The following is a 22100-nucleotide window of genomic DNA, read 5'->3' as shown; positions in this document are numbered from 1 at the left end:
ATGTTGAAAAGTATCTATGTATATGTTTTGAAAATAAAAAGCTTAAATAATAAAATAAAATAAAACGTAAGAGATTCCCTTGTTAAACTACTTAAACATATACTGCCACTCACACCCCAGAGTTGCCAACTGATGGGAAGTTGAAAACTATGACAAATGCTATTTTTGTTACTCTATTCAAGACAGACAAGAAAAGCAATTCTTTCACACTAATGTCTGATCACTCTTGTGATCCTTTGTCTGATCCTCAAACCTCGAGATAGTATGGACCACAAGGATGGGAAGTTAATGTTCTTTTCTCATTGTGTCATCTTTGCTGGTATGATAAAAGATGTTGAACTTGAGGAACCAGGATCCTATTTTTGCCCATCCACACCTGCAGCAGGCATCATGGTTCTGTGGGAATCAGTCATTTCTCCAGTTAGATTATAAGCTTCTTGAGAGAAGGAACTATCTCTTTTTTGGGGGAATGGGGAGGAAGTTATTCCTACTGCATAGAGAATAATGCTGTTCACATAGTAATTGCTTTGTAAAGCAATGATGTCATGATATCAGGGGGGCAATGCCAGGACATGTAAGTGAATTGGATTTAAGTGAGGAGGGACTGGGCAAGGTCCTCACTTTCCCCTCCAGAGCCTCTAGCAGCCAGATATCCTAACTGATTGACTGAGGACCTGTCCTTTTAGAACTTATTAATACCTCAGTGGATTTGGAGTTACCTAAGGGCATCAAAATTAAACTGCTATACTAATAGATTTAAAAATCTTATCTGTATCAAAAATAATTGAAGTGGACAATTCATTTTCAGGGTAACTTACCAATGCCCATAATAGTAGGATCACATCCGGATGTAAAGTAGCCCACAATTCTGGCAAGCGGAGTCAGGCTATGCTTTTTAACAGCATCTTCACTCGCTATGATCACTGCTCCAGCTCCATCAGATACTCCCTTTAAAAGAAAAGCAATATATTAAGTGAAAATGATAATAATCCAAAGAGATCTGTGTCTGAGCAAAGGTAATGACAGCAGGGGTAATTAAAATGAATGGAAAATGATACTGAAGGAACACTATTTGCTTGGGGATATTGTAAATAGGAAAGGAAACCAAACCCTCTCTAATGGGCATAGGGAAGAATAAGTTTACTATTTTTAAGGAAAATATTTTCACCCCCTTTTTTCTGCTTTTTCTTTCTCATGTTCCCTCCACTCCAGTCTTATTTTTCTTGCACAACAAATGTGGAAATATGTTTAAAATGATTATACATATATAAGCTATATCAAATTACTTGCTGTCTTGGGGAGGAAAGAAATAAGGGAGAGAGAAAAAAAAATGGGACACAAAATCTTACAAAAATGAATCCTGAAAACTATCTTTACATAAATTTGAAAAAAAAGAAACACTATTGAGAAAAAAATAAAATCAAATAATCTAAAACCACTGTGACAGTCACATTTCTTTTCTGTTGATCGCTTTTAGAATAGAACAAATATCCTAGAGTCAACACCTACTGAAGCATTTCCTGCAGTGACTGTTCCATCTTTCTTGAAGACTGGTGCGAGCTTTGCCAGTTGTTCCAAAGTTGTTTGTGGTCGGGGATGTTCATCCATTTTCATCATGTCTTTTCCTTTCCTTGTTTTCACTTCAATTGGTGCCATTTCATTATTAAAGTAGCCAGCATCATTAGCTGAAACAACAGAATGAATTTTTTAAGAATAAAAATTTTAAAATCCCCCCAAAAAATTTCTATAAAGAAGTTGAAACAATTTCTGAGTCATTCTTTGCATCTATTTTAGTTTAAGCTTCTATTAGTTTGCCTCTATAATAAGACTGTTAAGATACTTAACCTATTAAAAACAACATTTTTCCAATACCTAAACACCTAGGACATTACTATGGATCTATGAGGAGATATATGTGTATAGATACATCATATAATATTGAAATGATGTTATATGTATATACCAAATTATGTAAATTATATTATGTCATAAATTATGTAATATATCATAAGTGATAATCTAAATTTTTATATCTTATATGCATAATATATGATTATATAGAATTTTTATATATAACATACACACACAAATACATACACAAACATATTTCCCCATAGGTACAGAGCAGTGCACTGTCTTTAAGTATGTTTTTAATAAGTTATATACATAACATATAATTAAATGTGTGATTTATATACATAAATATATAATCCTATGTATACACATGATTATATATTATGTGATTGTAATTAATGTATATGTTATAAAAGCATGATATACACAATTCATACATACAAATCTCCCCATAATCACATATGTCTATGTGCATAGATAGAGATTTACATAAACACAATGAATATACTCATAAGTACATACCTGTGCTTTACATAAGCCTAGGTATATACATATATATGTATATGCACATATTAGGTAAGTACATCATCACATATGTATATACATATATACGTACCACCCATTTAAAGTAACAGATGCTTGATTTAAGTTAAGCACTATTGTCTCATAGCAACTATGTTAATATGGTATCTATTTCTCTAACTAATATTCTTCTGCTTGCATAACAACATGAAGTGACAAAGTACATCCTTAATAAAAAGTTAATTATAAACCAACATTGCACATGCATACTAAAAAATGCTCAAGGATTTCTCAGGCTGTATTAATAGAAGAAACATAATGTCTAAATTAAGATGTAACAGTCTCAATATATTCTGCACTGATTAGACCTCATTTGGAAAACCATTCAATAGGGGATACCACCTTGGAAAATGGATGTTGGAAAACCTGATTTGTACAGGACAACTTTATTATAGTGAAGTCTTGAAAACTTCCTATGAAGAATGGTCAAAAGAATTCAGTGTAGTTAGCTTAGAGAAAGCTAAAATATGAAAGCCCTCTTCAAATATTTTTAAATCCACCATAGAAAAGGAAAACCAAACTTTTTTTTAAATCACAAAGACCAAGTAAAGAACTCAAGGGCAGAATTTACAAGGAGTTTATATTATTATTATTATTTAGCTATTTGAAGTCTTTAAACTATAAATGATCTCATGAATACATGAATCTCTTTTCACAGGACCTAGTCATCCAAAGGCCCATCTGTTGGAATTACTGGGGAGATTGGACCAGATGAAGTCTAAAATTAACTTGTCATTCTAAATTCTAGGATTTCAAATCAACAACTCACATTTATAAAGCACTTTCTAGTTTGTAAAGAGCTTTCCTCAAAAAACTCATGAGATCAATGATGCCAATATGATTCCAATTTTACATATGAAAATCTCAGAACATTTAAGTGTTTGGGCCATAGACATAGTTCTCAAATCCAGAGCTTCTGACTCAACCTCAGGAGATCTTACTTTAATGGAAAGGCTGGTAGCTATAATGAAAAAGGCATTGGGTTTGAAATGAAAGAACTTCTGGGCTCCTGGATGTACTACTTACTATTTCCATTTCCATCTAAGCATTACACAGATGCTTTTTTATTCATTCATTCACCCATTCATCTTTTGGTGAGTCACTTCAAGTCTCTGGGTCTTGTTTCTAGAACTGTAAATAAAGTCTCTCTGCCATACTGTTTCTCTATAAAATAAAGACTATAAACAAAAAAACTGGCCTATTTAAAAATAAGGATGGTACACTGGAAAAATTATCTTGCTTCATTCTTTCAGAAGTTTAAAAACCAGTTTGAAAACCTATTACTGAATTCCACAAATATTTATTTAAAGTCTATGCAGCATGCAGATAAGCACTAAGGAGAAAACAGAAGAAATAAGAAAAGATCATTCTCCTTCTAAGAATTTAAATTCATTGGGGAAAGCACATTAGCTCAACATGAAACGTAAGTAAGTTAAGCCAGAATGACAGACTGATATTTATGACACCTCCACAATCTCGTGGATGGAATTCCCCAGCCATTCCTAATTCACCCTGGTTTTTCAACTTGTTGACATCACAAGTTCATTCTTATAATCTCTTCTTTTCTTGCTGGCAAACATTTTTTAAAATTTCATAATCATTTTGATAAAGACAGTGCTATACAGAACACTGTACATAGTAATAACATTATGTGATGATTAACAGTGATGGCCTGGTTGTTTTCATCAATGAGGTGATTCAAGGCAATTCCAATAGACTTGGGATAGAAAGGGCCATTGCCATCCAGAGAGAGAACTGTGGAGACTGTTATGTGGATCAAAACAAATTATTTTCACTTTTTAATTTTTCCCCCTTTCTCATGTTTTTTTTCCCATTTGATCTGATTTTTCTTGTGCAGTAGGAGGAATATAGAAATATGTTTAGAAGAATTGCACATATTTAACCTATATCCAATTGCTTGCTATTTTGGTGAGAGGAGTGAAAGAAAAAGTGGGAGAATATTTTGAAACACAAGGTTTTACAAAGGTGAATGACTTATCTTTGCATGTATTTGGAAAAACAAAATACAATTAAAAAAGAAAACAAAACATTGATATATTATTATCCTCTTCATGGAGAACCAGATTATTGTATGGAGAGGATACATTTTGTATAACCTTAACTAAACTCCATGAACATATTGGACTCGAAAGACATGACTACATATGGTGGTAATAAGTCTCTAGCTAAGAAAAACGTTCAGCTCAATTCACTAGTCAACAAGTACCTCATCTAATCAGCTAATACAATTCAAAAGACGATATGACAGTAAACACGAAATCTCAAAATGTTACTTGAAATAAATGATTAAACATATAATTATAAATTTAGTGTTTAGTAAACATCTTGATTAGAAATAACAAATGTTAGAAATTCTAGAAGAATTTTTTATCAATTAATTTCACTGACCAGCTTTCCACCTCTGTTGTGACTGTAAAGCATATTTATCACAGGTTTCTCTGCTTATTTTATGTTTTGCAGCAAGATTCTCAGCAGTAATTGCCATGGGGGTTTTAATATGTTGATCAGTCAAAGCTGTCCACAAAGTGTCTTCCAGCTACCAAAGACATTAGTAAGTAAAAAACATGTTAAAACAAATTTTGTAAAAATAATACGCAATAATTCATTCAAAATTAACTTGTTTTCATAGCTTCTAAAATTAAAAAAAGCAAATTGTATTTGTAAAAACATTAATTAGAATTACTATTTAAATTAGGTTCTCTGATATTCTAGGAAAAAATATAAATAAACAAGCATAAATATAAGAGTAAAATTTCTTAGCATCAAGCCCTTTCAAAATAGCCAATAAAGGCAGTAGATTATACTGCGGTATTTGAAAAACACAAATACATTTCTTTCTAGCAAACTTGATAGAACACAATAACTATTTTGCTAGTAATATTTTTGTCAATCTGGAGAGAAAGACATTTATCCTAACTTCTTTGTGAGATCTTAGAACTTACAAGTTATGGTATGCTTCTGAATCCAACTCTTCCTGTGCAACAAGAGAACTGTTTGGTTCTGCACACATATATTATACCTAGGATATACTGTAACCTATTTAACATGTAAAGGACTGCTTGCCATCTGGGGGAGGGGGTAGAGGGAGGGGAAAAATCGGAACAGAAATGAGTGCAAGGGACAATGCTGTAAAAAATTACTCTGGCATGGATTCTGTCAATAAAAAGTTATTAAAAAAAACAAGTTATGGTATGAAGACAGAACTTTTAAGCAACACAATTATTATTGTGTTTTATTACTATTATATGTGGTTATGATAGGACTGAGGGTCTCTGCAAGAAAGACTACTCGATTCACAAAAAGCGCCTCTCTCCCGTTGATTCAGCTCCCCCATTTTCTCTTATTATCCATTTTGCCATCTTTCTTCCTTTCTTTTCCCCCCTAAATACTTCCACAAAACAAAAATATAGCAACAAAATGGCAGTAATAATAAAAATCCAACATGGTCCCAACCTTCAAGTCTGTTCCCAACCTGGTTCCAAAGCGTATGTTTCTGACACAGTAGGGAGCTTGGCTCATACTTTCTGTTCCCCCACATAGTACCACTTCAGCATCTTTGACACAAATTTCCTGTAAAAAAGAAGTTTTCCAGTGAAATATTTCTGTTTTATGTTTATAACGAAATAGCCTTGAAAACTTAAGAATCCCAATTAAAGTGATTCATGGAATCACTTCTAATAATTTAAAAGTCACTTCTGAAATCTCTGAACTCACTGTTAGTTAATAAGCATTTATTAAGCACCAACTATATGCTGGGCAAATGTGCTAAGTGGTGCATATACAACACAAAAAAAGAGGCAAGCGACTTTATTAAACATTATTATGTATAAATAAACAGTTATTATTTATTAAACATAATATGACTTTATTAAAGGCAATGGAGCATCTGAGTTTAAATCTTGGCTTTGCAACCTACTGATGATTTTGCTGACTCACTACTGCATTCAGCCTAAAATAAATCATTCCACCATCTTTAACTTTGACATCCTTTTAAGCTGCCCTACCATTCCTCCCATATTGTAACATCTTTTATCTCCTACTTTTCTTTTAAAATTGATTGTAAAAACATTTTGAATTCCAAATTCTCTTCCCCTCTCCTAACCTTTTTCCCAACCATTGAGAAGCCAAGTAATCATATTCATTTTACACATGGAATCTTTTTTATTTTTGTTTTTTTAACATTCTTTTAAAAAATTCTATTTTTAAAACTTATTCACTATCACAGTACAGGTTTTCTTATCATTCCCTCATTTTTAGGGTCACTTCTCTCTCTACCTCTATTCATTTTTTCTAGAAATAACTCACAAAAATGCAGAAGCTGTTTATTTTCCTGATAAACTCTTTCCCTCCCTCAAATCTTTCAACATTTGTATTTTTTTCCAGAAAACATATATTGTGGTCTTACACATGATGCTGACTCCCTGAGTAGATCTAGGTAGATTTAATAACAAGAGCTAACATTTACATAGCACATTAAGGTCTGCAAAGCACTTCACAAGTATCATCTCATTTTATTCTCATGCCAACTTTAAGAGGCAGGTGCTATTATTATCCCCCTTCTATACATAAGCAGAAAGAGGTTAAGGAACATATCTAGGATCAGAGATCAAGGCAGTGAAAAAAGAAAACTTAGGTCTTCTTATTCCAGATTTAGTATTTTTTGTGCCATAGCATCTATCTACTTTTATTCTGGAATTCTATTGATCACAGTAAAAATGTAAAAGCTGTAGTGTTACATTTATTGATGAAGTAAATATCTCCCCCTAAGGTAATTACAATCCTTCCACAAAATCAAATATAAAATATTTCCATACCTGACATCCACTGATGATAGACTGGAAGCCAGACCCACAAAGTCTATTCAGAGTAAGAGCTGGAGTTGCCTGAGGGACTCCCACACGTAAACCAACATGTCTCGCCAAGTATGCAGCATCTGATGAACTCTGAAAGATGGGGGAGAGGTAAAAATGAATTTGTCCTCTGCAAAGTGGGGGAGAGTGAGAACAAGAATATAATCAATGTAAACATTGGCTATCTACATGAGATGGAAAACAGGTCCTAGACCAAGCATCATATGTACAAGATGCCCCCTGAATATGTTCCTGAAAAGTTGTATCCAAAATAAATTTTAATATCAATACATTTTAAATCTGTTAAAGGAAAATCTGCTAAAGGAAAGGGTTAAAACTAGATGAACTTTCTCAGGTCCTATTCAGTTCTAACTATTTTTGATTTGGTGAATTACTGTCATAAAGCAAAGACTTCATTATACAAAATTAAACTTTTGCTTAAAACATATTATCTTCAGTAATTTTATAAGACCAATATCATTAACAACACTCAAAGTAGTCAGGACAAGGTACACACTGCATTTATGGCTTTTCTACTGAGACTACCTATACTGAAGTCTAAAATGTATTTTAAATGATATGATGAATGAAAAACAAAGACCCAATACAGAGTAAAGGGAATGTATGACAGAAGCCCTCTTACTTGGGGTGAATAATTTGAATTCTGGGCTTAAGCAAAATTTCTAATGAGGGTAAATAAAATTAAGAATCACAACTCAAAAGAGCTTAATGGGTTAGTCAACAGCGTAACTTGTATAATATATTTATAAAGGAAAAGACAAGGATTTTTAAAAGAAATGAATCACAAAAGCAGGAAGAATAGTCATATCAAATTCAAATAATGTATTGCCTGGGGCTTTCGCAAGAAGATTCCATGCTATTCAAAGATTAGTAGAGTTTAGATTAGTGTTTAATAGCTATAAATGTAAAAGAATTTTCATTATCTTATCTAATCTTTTGTTTTTATACTATCTTCATTTCCCAAAGTATCCTTTTCTCCTCCCTGAAAGCCATCCCTTTTAACCAAGATTATACAAAAACAAATGTTTATTTCTTTGTTTATAAGTAGGCATTACTTCTTAAAGTGAAGTAATTTTGCATTTCATCCACATGCCACTAATTAAAAAGCCATTCTCCAAAAACTATGAATATTTTGTTTCTAGTTCTTCATTATTACCTCCCACCAAGTGTTGCTCTAAGTATTTTGGTGAGTTTCCCTTTTATCTATGACCTCCTTAGAGCATATGGCTATCAATAGGATTTTCTGGTCAAACCTATGTACAGTTTAATCATTTTTTTAGAATAATTCCAAAGTGCTTTTCAGAATGGATAGACCAATTTATAGTTCTATCAAAGTGTTTTAGGTATATATCTTTCTACAACCTATTGTGATCTCTTATCATTATTGCCAATTCAATGGGTATGAAGTAGAACCTTGGAATTGTTTGGATGTGCATTTCTCTTATTATTAATACTTTAGAGCAAACTTTTTAGGGTTGTTAATAGTTTGCATTTCTTTTTGAGAAGCCACTTTTTTTTCATGTCCTCTGCATTTATCCAATGAAGAATGGCTTTGGGTCTTATATAATTATGTAAATGTGGTCTCTTTCCCTGAATAAATTGCACTTGTATCTCCAAGACCCAGTATCAGTGCCCTATACAATTTAGGAACTAACTCTCTTCCCTTCTTTTCTCTGTTTTTTTTTTTTTTTTTTCTTCCCTCATGAATTGTTTGGTTAATACTGGGTATCTATAGTAGTGGGAAATGAGGAAGCCAGAGAAAGTGAATCAAAACCATGAGGATACATGTGATTCCTTTTGGTCCTGAGGTAAGAGAGGATGAATCAAACCTAATGGAACAACTACCTGCCTGCTTACTATCTCTGCGACATGCTCTGTGATCTGTAGATGATGTAAGATGAATTTGAGTACTCACATGCAATTTAGCAAATATGAAATGATGGTGTTAAACTACATAGGTTCCAAAGTCCCTATCACTCTAGATCTGTGAAAGGAAGGTAAAGGAAGATACAGGAAATAAACACCTGGCTGAGATGATACTGATGAAAAGTTTCTGATATTCCAGACCATGGCTTAAGATGCCTTTAAGAAGGACAATGGAATAGGGAAATATAAAAAATAGTAAAGAAGATACTCAGGAATTCATAAGAGAAATTAATTGAAAAGCACAGAAATAATACTGATGGTCTCATATGTCCACCTAGTAAAGTATAAAATATAAGGAACAAACAAAATGAAAATGAAGTACTTAACACAAAAGAAAGAATGCAGTCTGCTGTGGAAAGAACAAAGGATTTGAGTCATACCACCTGGACTAGAATCCCTTATGCCTTGGAGTTTCACATATAGTTTTCTTTGGTAGTAATAACTTTGTTTTCTATATCCATGAGTTCTTGGCAGCTTTCTTGTATTACTTCCTGCACTACAGTATTCAAGTTTTTTTATTTGTATTGTTCTTCTGGTAAGTCTACAGTTCTTTAGTTATCTCTGTACATTGTCTTCAAGGACAGTTATTTTGATTTATAAAGAATTCATATGTTCTTTTATTACTTTTTTTCTCCTTTGCTAAATTTTCTTCTGCTTCTGTATTTTTATGTTTCAAATGCTATTTTCCCTGTCAGTCACTACTTCTTTGATGAAACTATCATATATTCTAAATTAGATGTTGTGTGATATCTTTTTAAATTGTGTACTGATGAGCTCTGATGTCTAACAATTTCTTTCACATCTTTTGGAAAATTTCATTTTTCTTCTGACTCTTTCTGCAATTTCCTGCTGTTGTTCTGTAATCTTTGGTTAGTGTTCAGGATGTTCTTTTTGATCAGGGAATTTTGGTTAATTTTCCTTAAAAGTATAATACTTATTGGTTTTGATCTGGCCTCTACTAGCATTTTAAATCATTTTATTTCTTTTATCTTTATAAGCATCTCTGTTGGTTTGCTTGCTTGTGAATTAGAATTGTGAATTGAAACTTGTTTTTAAAGTTTCTTACTTGCAGCTCAGATTTTTTTAAATCTGTTTTCTTTTCTCATTTTTTTTGCCTCCAACACCCACCTTCCCATGTTATATAGAAACTTTTAAGGATGAACATCTTAAGCCTCTTAACCTTTGGGATGGGAGGGACTGATCCAAGTTCCTACTTGAAATAAACTACAGGAAAAAGGACTGATCTTCTCTTTTCCCTCAGGTCCTGAAAGTTCTTTCCTTTCTAACTGGTCTCACACACATCCCTGTCTTCTGCTTCTACTCACTTCCTACTACTCTCCATATCTGCCACCTCTTGTGAATGGAGTATAGTGGGGGTGGGGTTCAGGCTGAGTGACTGTCATGGAAGGACTGAGTAGGGACCATTATAGCCAGACCCTAAAGTACAAGTCTGTTAGGTTGTTGGTATTGACTATAATCTGTTTTATGGGTTGGAGGTACAGAGATAGTGAGTATTTAAATGTATTTTTAAATATATTTTAAAATGAAATATTTAAATTTATTTAATATTCTCCAGTATTATTTAATGGGGTTTTTAATCTCCTGCAGTGTTTCCATCTTTTTGTAGATTTACCCTTAGTTATTCATTATCTAAAGATAAGTCCCTTTTCTATGATTTGGAGAAGCTGAAGAGATTTGGCAACTTTCTAATCAGATCTCTCAGTGTATATATATATAGAATATATATATATATCTAAGAAATAAATGGCATGACCAAGTAATATAGCTAGTTAATGTCAGAGGACAGGTCAAAAACTCAGAACCCTTGATGTTGACCTATTTTTTTGCCAGAAAGAAAAACATCATAGCATCCTCTGAAACATACTAGCAGTGTCTGAATAATAATTGAGACAATTAATCTTAGTCTCTTTACTCCTAACAATGTAATCTATTCCTAACCCAATCCTTCTATCTCAGGGCCCATATTTAATTAATTATTCCTGAATTTTTAAAAAAATTTTTCCTGAATAGCTGAAAAATAATTCAGGTAATAAAACTTAGCCTATTTGCTTCTGACAACCAAGACAGAGCAAGAATGAGCAAGGATAATAACATAGCAAATAACATAGGTATCAATTTTAAAACTTAAAAGTCTCCCAGAAATTTGAAATAAAAATTCAAGCTCTATCTTCATCATGGCAGAAAAATTCAAGCTTCCCAAAAGTAAAGGCTGATATTCCATCTTTATTAAATTCACCTCAAGGCTAACTTAAGTCATAGGTAATTAAATGTGCCACAAATAAATAAAGGGGGTAAGATTGAGAGACAGAAAGAACACTTTGCATTCCACGGGAGATAACTTCGAAAGAAAAAGTCACAGCTCTTTATCTAAGAACATATAAATGAGTGGGAAAGTGGTCAGTTATAATAGATCTATTAAATGGATAGTCACTGATTAAACCATAGATTGTTAGCAGTCTTTACTTTCCTTCAGATATTTACTGAGTAATCCTGGTATATAAAATGGCCCCTGCTAGGTATCTGTAAGGAATATAAAGAGGCATTACTAAGAAATCCCCATTTGGTGCATACAAATTAATCTTAACATTAGCTTTAGCCAAATACAAATTAGGAAAGCAAAACCTTTTTAGAAATATTCCAAAACAAATATTTGCAGATTATATTTGTTCTAGATCATGAAGGGCAAACAGCATTATTCCTTCTTCAAATTGCACAGTTAGTATCAAGAGCTATATTGCATTTCAAATTTCAAAGTTCTTTCATTATTATTCATTTGTTTAGAAAAACTCAATTCATAGATGCAAGATTTCTAGTCAAAAAAGCAGAATGAGCATACTTCCCTTCTGCCCTACTGACCTGTGCGACATTGCCTACGATCACACTGTCAATAATTTCTGGAGAAACTTTGCCAGCAGACAGGGTAGCCTTGGCAGCCAGTTCAGCCAGGTCAGTTGCTGTGAAATCCTTCAGTAAACCTCCAAAGGTCCCGAAGGGCGTTCGCTTAGCAGCAACTATGTACACACCTAGAATCACCAGAAGAAATGATCAATGATTTTAGATTAGCCTATGAGCTTTCATCTTCATTTAGGTATCTTCATTCATATGGATCAAAGCTTTCACTGGAGAATGGAAGTTCAAGAGCAAGAGGAGTGCCTTTTCACCTAGTTATTTCACCTATATATAGACATGCACTCAACAGCAGCAAACACAGGGAGCTAAGAGTACTGGGTTAAGAATCGTATGGATCAGATCCTGATAGAGAGTTAGAGGCAAGAAAATCTTAAATTTAAATCCTAGATCTGTAGTCAAGCAGATTAGGGACTTGGGGCAATTGCTTTCTCCTCTCACACCTTTATTTCTTCAGCTTTAAAATAAGTGAGGGAGGAGGGGGGAATCAATGCTCAAGCCATGCACAAGCCTTGTTCAGTTGGTAGGTGCTGAATAAATAAATGCTTGTTGACTTTAGCAGGAGCTGGGTAGAATACTGAATCTGATACTCCCTGTAAGACATTGGGTATATCACATTAGCAGTTTTCTCATCTGTAAAATGGGATAGTGATATTTGTAATACTTACTCACAGGTCTGTTTTCAGAAAAGCATTTTTTTTTTTTTTTTGCCAACCTCAAAATACATGATACCACAAATCTATCAACCAGTAAGTAGGTATTCCTTAAATATGAGCATGGTATGTTCTAAGCAGAAAGAACAGAATAACCTATTTCATGGGTTGTAAATGTTCTCCAGCTAAGTTTTTTAAAGTGACTCAGAAATCTACCAATATCTACCTCCCACTAATTAGTTCTAAATGTGACCTCTGGAGCAACACAATCCACTTTCTAATGAACAATGCTTTAACTAGAAAAATTCCTCTCACAGCATTTCAACCTAAATACCTTTATCAAATAGTGTGCTGGGGGTGAGAGGAAGAGTCAAAGTTTAGATAAAGCCTACTGCTTGCTCTAGGGCAGGAAGGCAATGTTTAAATCCGGCTTCAGGAGCAGTGTGACCCCGGGCAAGTGACAACTATTTGCCTCATATTTCTTCAACTGTAAAATGAACTGGAAAAAATAATGGTAAACCATTCCAGCATCTTGTCCAAGAAAACCCACAAAAAGTGATCAAAACTGAACAGTCATCACAAATACCCAAGTTGGGAACAGGAATGAAAAATAACAACATAGGGGACTTTCACTAAGGAAAAGATCAAGGGGAAGATAGAATATTGGGCTTGTTAAGAAAACCTGAGTTCAAAGATATGGGACCCTTAAATGCTGCCTGCCTCCATTTTTTTTTTTTCTTCACTTGTAAAATGGAGATAACAGTACCTACCTCAGTTGTAAAATCAAGTGAGATAATATCTGTAAAACACTTAGCACAATTCCTGGCACATAATAAGTGCTTAATAAGTAGCACCTATTTAAAACCATCAGCAAGCATCTTATGTAATAGGGACAAACTGGAACCATTCCCAATAAGATGGTGGTGAAACAAGGTTGCCCACTATTACCATTACTATTCAATATTGTATTAGAAATGTTAACTTTGGAAATAAGAGAAGAAAAAGAAATTAAAGAGATTTAGAGTAGGTAATGAGGAAACCAAATTATTATTTTTTTGCAGATGATATGATAATATACTTAGAGAACCCCAGAGAATCTACTAAAAAGCTATTAGAAATAATCCACAACTTTAACAAAGTTGCAGGATACAAAATAAATCCACATAAATCATCAGCACTTTTATATATTACCAATAAAGTCCAGCAAAAGAGAAATTCCATTTAAAATAACTGTAGATAATATAAAATATTTGGGAGTTTACTTGCCAAGGCAATGTGAGGAACTATATGAACACAATTACAAAACACTTTCCACACAAATAAAGTCAGATCTAATCAACTGGAAAAATATCATGTGCTCATGGGTTGGCTAAGCTAATATAATAAAAATGACAATATTATCCAAATTAATCTATTTATATAGGCCCCAAACAAGAAATTATTTTACAGACCTAGAAAAAATAATAACAAAGTTCATCTGGAATAACAAAAGATCAAGAATTTCAAAGGAATTAATAAAAAAAATGCAAATGGACATGGCCTAGCTATATCAGACCTAAAACTATATTATAAAGCAGTGGTCATCAAAACCATTTGGTACTGGCTAAGAAATAGATTAGTTGATCAGTAAAAGAGATTAGGTTTATGGGGCACAATAGTCAAATATCTACAGTTATCTAGTGTTTGAAAACCCAAAGACTCAAGCTTTGGGGATAAGAACTCACTATCTGATAAAAATTGCTGGGAAAATTTGAAACTAGTATGGTGGAAACTAGGCATTGACCTACACCTAACACCATATATCAAGATAAGGTTGAAATGGATTCATGATTAGACATAAAGAATGATATTATAAGCAAATAAGAAGAACAAAGGTTAGTTTACCTCTCAAATCTGTGGAAGAGGAAGGAATTTGTGGGTAAATGATGAAAATTATCTATGCATATGTTTTGAAAATAAAAATCTTTAATAATTTAAAAATAAATAGGCTGTTCTCATGTTCCCTACCATATCATTAGAAGCCCCCATAATTTACATGTTCTTCTTACATGATGTTGTTTTTCTCCAATTGTCAAATACAACAGGTTTTCTCATAAATGGAGGAAAAATCATATGTTACACCCAGAAGATCTACCATATTTACAGTGGTACATGAGGACTTGCAATTCTGAAGACTACCCAAACCATTGCCTTGATAAAACAAGAAATATATTAATTTGGATTACAAATTGGGAAAACTGTAATGTTTTGACCATTTGACAAAAGGTGAATGCACATTTCAAAGAAGATGGCATCTCACATTCTTAATTATAGAGCAAGGGCTAATTCTACCTATGCCAATGAAATCAAAGTTCCATTCCTTATGCCCCCATATTTCACTGAGTAAGAGAAAATGACTCCTTTTCATTTGCAAATCTCCAGGATTTCCCCCAAAATACTCTCTAATTTCTGGAATTAATCAGTTACTCAAAGCCAGAAGTTTTTAGCCATTTGTTTAAACCAAGGGCCCACTCCATATTGAAGTTAAAAAGTTAAAAGGGCTATAAGATTACCGTCATCCTCCACAAATCAAACTGTTTTTGAGTACACAGAATTCTGAAAATTCATGGAAGACAAGGGTCTGCAAATACTGAAATGACTGCAGGAATAAGAAGGGCTTTTCAAATGTCTGTTCCACATATAGAATCCTGGTGAGAAAGGGCAAGCCCGTGCATAATTCTGAGGGAAGAGGCTCTGAATGCCAACATTCTTATTATTTTTGAGCCCTGTTCTTTCTTTCCTATTTAACTGTAGAGACAGATTTTCTGGAGAAGGAGTCAGCAATTTTTTAAATGTTAAAAGCCAATTTTGATAACATTTTGATACCTTTTTAAAGATGGGAATTAAATATGGTGTTTGATAATGAGTAAATGAGCTGAATCAATAGCTAGGCATAGATTGCTTATTCAAGCTTAAGGAGCTCAAATAAATTAATCTAGTTCAGGTCAGAGTTCTTAATTTAGATTCCATGTTCTCTGGACAGATTTCAGGTGATACAGTAACTTTTATGTTAAAAAAAATTATACCTTTTTGAATATAATTTACTCTGTAATCCTCTGCAATCCTCTGCATTTAAGATCATTATTCTGAGTTCATAGGCTTTACCAGATAATCAAAAGGACCCATGACACAAAAGATGGAAGAACTTCTTTCTTAGTTATAAGTGACCAAGTGACCTTGGACATTTACTCTAGGGATTAAAAAAAAAAAATGCACCACCCCAGCAGGTTAAAAAATATTTCTTATTTCATACAATTTCCAATTAAGAAGTTTAGTAATTAACTGACCATTTCTATTGACTGCTTGAGAGATAACATGGAAATTCCTAAAAGTAAAAAAGAAGTAGAATGAAAGCTAAAGAGAACACAAGTAATAATTAAGAGTAGTAAAGTAGTCATTAATAGGATAATGAGAATAATAGCTGGGTAAAACTTGGGTGGATTTTCTCTAACTGGTAACCTACCAAAATTAACCACCATGCCATGCAATTTTTCGGTTATAATAATCAGTTAACTGTTAATCTATCTCAAGTGGTATTCCTAGAGGTGGTGCTTTTACATATGAATAAAATAAGGGTAGGAAGAAAACTTTAATTCAAACCCTTCATTTTAAAGATGTTGAAGATGAAACAGTTAAGTGATTTGCCAAATCCAAGGATATTTATATTTTAAATTTTAGTTGCACAAACTCTAGCCAGAAGTATTCACAATGTATAGTAAATCCACAGTATTGTGATTTATAAGGTGCCACTTCTCAGAAGATATATTTCTGAAATTAAGAATTAGATAGGCCTTCTATACATCCTGTATGACCATGATTAAATCAAGTGACCTGTCAGTTTCTGTATTTGTCAAATGATGGCAATAAGTTTTTGCAGTACCTACCTCACAGGGTTATTGTGGAGATAAGAGATAATATTACAAAGTACTTTGCAGATTTAAGGTGCTGTAGATTGTTAATTACATACATGAATCATATATAATATGACATATTATATATTATATATGTAATAATATACAACATATGTAGTTATATATAATTGTGATATGATATATATTATATATTAATTATATATATTATACATTGTTATTTTGAAATACTAGAGAATCAGTCAAAATCTATTCTTTAAAAGTTATTTTCATTGAGATACAATAAGAATTTAGACTTTCTGAATATTTTGCCTGAGAAGTTTCTATATAGCTTTACTGAGGAAATATACTGCAATATATTTTTACTGAATCTGTGTAATTCAGAATAGATGCTATATAGAACATTTAAAAAGTGTGAGAGACATGATTTCTGGATAATCATTTTATTAATAATGCTAGCATTTTATTAATAGATGGATGAACGATATTAATACCAAAGGCCAATCACAGTCTTGGGCTCACATTTTAATTGCCCTTGGAAGAAAGGGTGGTCCTGAGGGTAGCAGTCAACTCTGATTGGTTAACAATTAAAGAGAATGACTATTACAATAAGAGATGGATTTATTCTAAGGAGGAACTGGGGGGAGGGGAATGTAATTTAGATTAAGTCTTTTACTTCTGAGTTGTCCGGCCTTGGATAACCTTAATCAAAGAGTTTAGGGCCCCCATCCAAGCTTGAGCAGAAACAGTAGGCCAGGAATTAATTGGATTAAATTCTTTGTAAGGTTGGATGGGGTATGAACAAGATTGAGGGGAATGTTAATCATATCTGCCACCATTAATCCTATTCTTCAGAAATCAAGCTTCAATTGGGGACTTTGGAAAAAGGAGGAAATCTGGATGTCCCCAAATGATTGGTTATTAATATTCATTTCTCTCAATGTATAGTAGGAAGAATATTGGCATGGAAACTAGGGTATCTGCACATTACCTGGCCTTCTACTGGGCCTCCAGTTACCTTAAAAACTAGAGATGGAGATTGGGCTACATCTCTTAAAGTCAATCAATTAATTAACAAGCATTTATTAAGCACCTATTATGTGCCTACCACCATGCTGAGTGATGGGAATACAAATGCAAATACAAGATAGGTATACTAGGACAGTAGTGTGGAGGCAAATGAAAGCTGAACAAATGAATATTTCCTACGGTCTGGAAAGTGTTGAGAAACATCTTGTCTCATCTCAGAATCATATTTCATTATGGAAATGTTTTGCATGACTGCACATGTATAATTTATATCTAATTTTTGCCATCTCGGGGACATAAGTAGGGAAGATGGGAGAAAGAGAATTTGGAACACATATTTAAGAAAACAAACCAATGTTAAAAAGTGTTTTTATGTATAATTTGAAGAAAAAAAAAGAATCTCATTTCATTACTTGAATCTCTGTTTCTATGGCCAGTGGAGACATAAGGGGTATAGCAACAATCACATGTAACCTTTGCCCGGCTATCTTTGGACCAAGAAAGGTTGCTATCTAGGTAGAAGTTACTAATTTAAAGCTCAGAAACATCCTTAGGTCTCCTCTTTTGGCCAGGACACAAAGCAGCTTGAGCTGAGTGCCTTCTGCACATATATTTTTGAAGAATGCTATCTCACTGGGCAACCAATCCACAAGACTTAAATAGGCCCAGGACACAAGCCAAAAATAAGTCTATTTGCAAATGCTGATTTGCATTATTATTCATTAAAAGCAAAAGATACATTTAAAATTACTTTAGAAGAGAAAAACCTTAATTGTACTATTATGGGATATTTTCACTCAAAAATGCTGGATAGGCACCGCTGAATATCCTTTTATAATTTCCTTATTGGGAAAACTAGGTGGCCAGTGACAGGCCTGGAGGCGGAAAGTCTCAATTTCCTAGTTCAAATCTGACCTCTGACACTAGTGGAAGTCACTTAAACCTGCTGGCCTCCTTCGTCATCAATAAAATGAGCTGGAGAAATAAATGACTTCATTATTTTTTAAAGAAAATCCCAAATGGGGTCACGAAGGAGTAAGACACTACTTCAACTCCTAAACACCGCAAAATCCCCTTATTAATATGCAAGCCCACACAAGGCAAACGTGGTCTGTAATCTTGTAAAAAACAACGAATCTGCATATCCTACAACGCTCAAAAAGTTAGCTTTTCCTCTAAGGGCTTTCCCTAAGAATCCATTAATCTTCGCTTTTTAATCCCTCTCCTTCCCAACGACAAGAAACTCACATTTATAAGGAACATTCAAGAACTCTCTTCGGACAGTCCCAGAGAGGCAGGTGTTACTAATATTAAGCTAAAGAAGGTGAGGGATTTCGAAGTGCACAGCCTCCCCGGGGACAATGTCAGAGCCCCACCTGTGTCCAGAACAAAAGCTCGCTCATCGGGACTGGGTTTAGGCTGTAATACACAAGTCGCCCTAAATCGGAAGGGAGAATCGATCTGTCAAGTTCAGCTGTGGGTAGGGGGTTCCGCGTCTCCGGCCCGTCGAAACTGGGGCCGGGAGGGGGCTGGCTCAGCGTGCTGCGGCCCCGGGCAGGGGCTGGGGGCGGTGGAAGGCTCTAAGGGATAACGCGCACGAGCTCCCTCGCTTCCGTTCTCCGCCGGGAGCTTACCTCTGAGCAGGGACATGGCTGGCGGGACAGGATGGATGCTTCTTCTACAGCCGGGCGTCCGATCTCTTCTGAGGATTGCAAAATAGGCCCAGGATCCCCGCACTTTGTAGATAGGGTTGGGTTCGGGCCCTGCCCCCCCTCGATTCCCCTTTCACCTACATTCTCCTCCCACTCGGACTCCCGGCACCGCCGCTCCTCCTCTCGCTCCCCGAAGCTGCGGGCGCTCTCAGCTCCTCTCCCGAGCTTTCTCCCACGCCTAAGCAGGAATCTGACTTTTCTTTCGCAACTGCCCCCTCTTCTCTATCACCTTCCCGAGCACCCCCACCGGCAGGAAATCCGGAGCGCCAGTGTTGGTTGTAATTGGCAGGACCTGGCCTTTCCCTAACTTTTTACCCTCTCTTCTTCTTAGTGTTTCCTTTTTTATTTTTTCATTGTCAGATACGGTCTATATATCTTGTATAGGTATATATGTATGTATATATATGGAGGCAGCTAAGTGATGCAGTGGATAGAGCACCGGACCTAGAGTCAGGAGACATCTTTCTGAGTTCAAATGTGGCCTAACCACTTAAAACTGCATGATCCTGGACATGTCGCTTAACCCTGCTTGCCTCAGTTTCCTTATCTGGAAAATGAGCTAGAATAGTTAACTTCAAAATTGCTTCAGTATCTTTGCCAAGAAAACGCCTGTCCTGTTAGAACTGAAGCCCCTCCCCCCAGCGAAACAACAAATAGATATATAGTTATATTAATATATGTGTATACATATGCATATCTGTACATAGGTATATGTACACAAAAACATGCATACACATACACACACATAGGGACTGCTTTTCAAATCATCTTAGAATTCAGTCATTCTAATCAAAGCAAAGACTAATCACAACACCTGAGAGTCTGATGAACCTGCTACTTTCTTCATAGAAGAAAAATGATATATGGTCTCCAGATGTCAGATAAGATAACAAATTGTGCATGTAGTTTGGCCATTTGTTTTGCTTGGCAATGAATGGTAGTTACAAAGGATGTTGATTTTTTTTTTTTAATATACACTTGAACACAAAGAATAGACACAGTTCACTAACGTGCATTTATTACACTTGTGGTATATGTTATGTATATGTTTATATCTATCTTTCCTATCTGTTTACCTGACTATATATCATGTCTATCACCTGTCTATCTAGAGGGGCTTCTTAAAGTTTTCCATTGGAGATCCCTTTTTACCCAAGCTTTTTACACGACCCTGGATATATAGGTATATAAAATAGGTATACAAATTAAACATTTAGTGATAATATATCATAATTTCCTAACCTAATCCTTGGTTTAAGAAGCTTTGATTTAAAGCACATGTAAAAGAAAAATTCTGGAAGCAAAGGTCGAAACATTTTGAAAAAAGGGGAGGGGTAAGGCGGGGCGAGCAGTCCACAGGCAAGTGTGATTGGTGGAGAGAGTGGCCCAGAGGCAGGGGGTGCGATTGGCTGAGAAGCCCGCCTTTCTTCTGGGAGCTGCAGGCAAGGATGACAACTTCCGGTTAGGGGATGCGGCGGTTTGGAAGCTTGAGAGGGTTTTGTGGGTATTTAGAAGGGGGGGAGGAAGAAGCGCCTGAACCTTGCCAAGCAGCTCCCAAGTGAACCCACCATATTTTCCTTATATGATCAGGCTTCCAGGCGGGGGGAGGGTTTGGTGTTGGGAGCCTGAAATGATTATGAAACTACAATGGCAGTGGATGGGAGCCTCGGCGACTGGTAGGCGCTGAGCGGTGGGGGCAGGGCAGGGCACGTTCCGGCGCAGGCTGGGAAGGGGCGCCCTCCTGGGCCGTGTCCCCTGGGAAGGTCGGTCTGTTCTGGGGATGGGCGTGGGGAGGAGGGGAGTTTGAGGTGGCTCTTCGGAGCCCTGGTCGATGATGACGTGGCCACTGCGCAATCTGAGTTCTTAGAACCAGGTGATGGAAAGTGTGCTGAGAACGGACTGAGACCAGGGCGAGCTCTGAAGCAAGGATGGACTGGCGGGGTTGCACCTTTAGTGGCTACCGGCACACGTCTGGATTGCTGCTGGTTGGAAGAGTATAGTTTTATTTATTTTTTCAATTTTTAATAGCTTTTTATTTTCAAAATGCATGTAAAGACAGTTTTCAGCATTCACCCTTGCAAAAAAGCCTTGTGTTGCAAATTTTCCCTCCTCCCACCCCTTCCCCTAGATAGCAAGTAATCAATATAGATTAAATATGTTCAAATCTTCTAAATATTTCCACATTTATCATGCTGCACAAAGAAAGTACATTAAAAAAAATGAGAAAGAAAAAAAAAAGCAAACAAACAACAAAAAAGTGAAAATACTATGTTGTAATCCACATTCAGTCCCAATAGTCCTCTTTCTGGAGGCAGATGGCTCTCTATCACAAATATTGATCTGAATCATTATCGAAAAGAGCCATGTCTATCAGAGTTGATCATCACCTAATCTTGTTGCTGTGTCCAATCTTCTTTTGGTTCTGCTTACTTCATTTAGCATCAGTTCCTTTAAGTCTCTCTGAAATGATCCTGCTGAGTGTTTCTTATGGAACAATTATATTCCATTACATTCATATACCATAACTTACTCAGCCATTCTTCAACTGATGGACAGCCTCTCAGTTTCCAGTTCCTTGCCACTACACAAAGGGCTGCTACATTTTTGCACATGTAG

The 22100-nt window shown here is 35.1% G+C and overlaps 1 protein-coding gene and 1 non-coding gene across 2 annotated transcripts in view; one reads left to right on the top strand and one right to left on the bottom strand.

The window, feature by feature from the left end:
• Positions 1–19640, bottom strand: part of ACAA2 (acetyl-CoA acyltransferase 2) — a 32654-nt gene extending 13014 nt beyond the window's left edge. Inside the window, exons 1-7 of the mRNA XM_051969640.1 lie at positions 19407–19640; positions 12132–12298; positions 7272–7400; positions 5911–6027; positions 4846–4993; positions 1510–1685; positions 819–948 (exon numbers count right to left, since the gene is read on the bottom strand). Of these exons, the coding sequence (XP_051825600.1) occupies positions 819–948; positions 1510–1685; positions 4846–4993; positions 5911–6027; positions 7272–7400; positions 12132–12298; positions 19407–19422 (883 nt within the window). The 5' untranslated portion in view covers positions 19423–19640. The remainder of the gene's footprint in view (positions 1–818; positions 949–1509; positions 1686–4845; positions 4994–5910; positions 6028–7271; positions 7401–12131; positions 12299–19406) is intronic.
• Positions 19641–21309: 1669 nt separating this feature from the next.
• LOC127546095 (small Cajal body-specific RNA 18) lies at positions 21310–21392 on the top strand. Its single transcript, XR_007949956.1, has one exon. It is a non-coding gene; the product is annotated as a small Cajal body-specific RNA 18 (non-coding RNA).
• The last annotated feature ends 708 nt before the right edge of the window (positions 21393–22100 follow it).

This window comes from Antechinus flavipes, chromosome 1, assembly GCF_016432865.1.
Source record: "Antechinus flavipes isolate AdamAnt ecotype Samford, QLD, Australia chromosome 1, AdamAnt_v2, whole genome shotgun sequence".
In the NCBI taxonomy this organism is placed as follows: domain Eukaryota; kingdom Metazoa; phylum Chordata; class Mammalia; order Dasyuromorphia; family Dasyuridae; genus Antechinus; species Antechinus flavipes.
The sequence above is the reverse complement of the archived record's forward strand: the minus strand, read 5'-3'. Positions and strand labels throughout refer to the sequence as shown.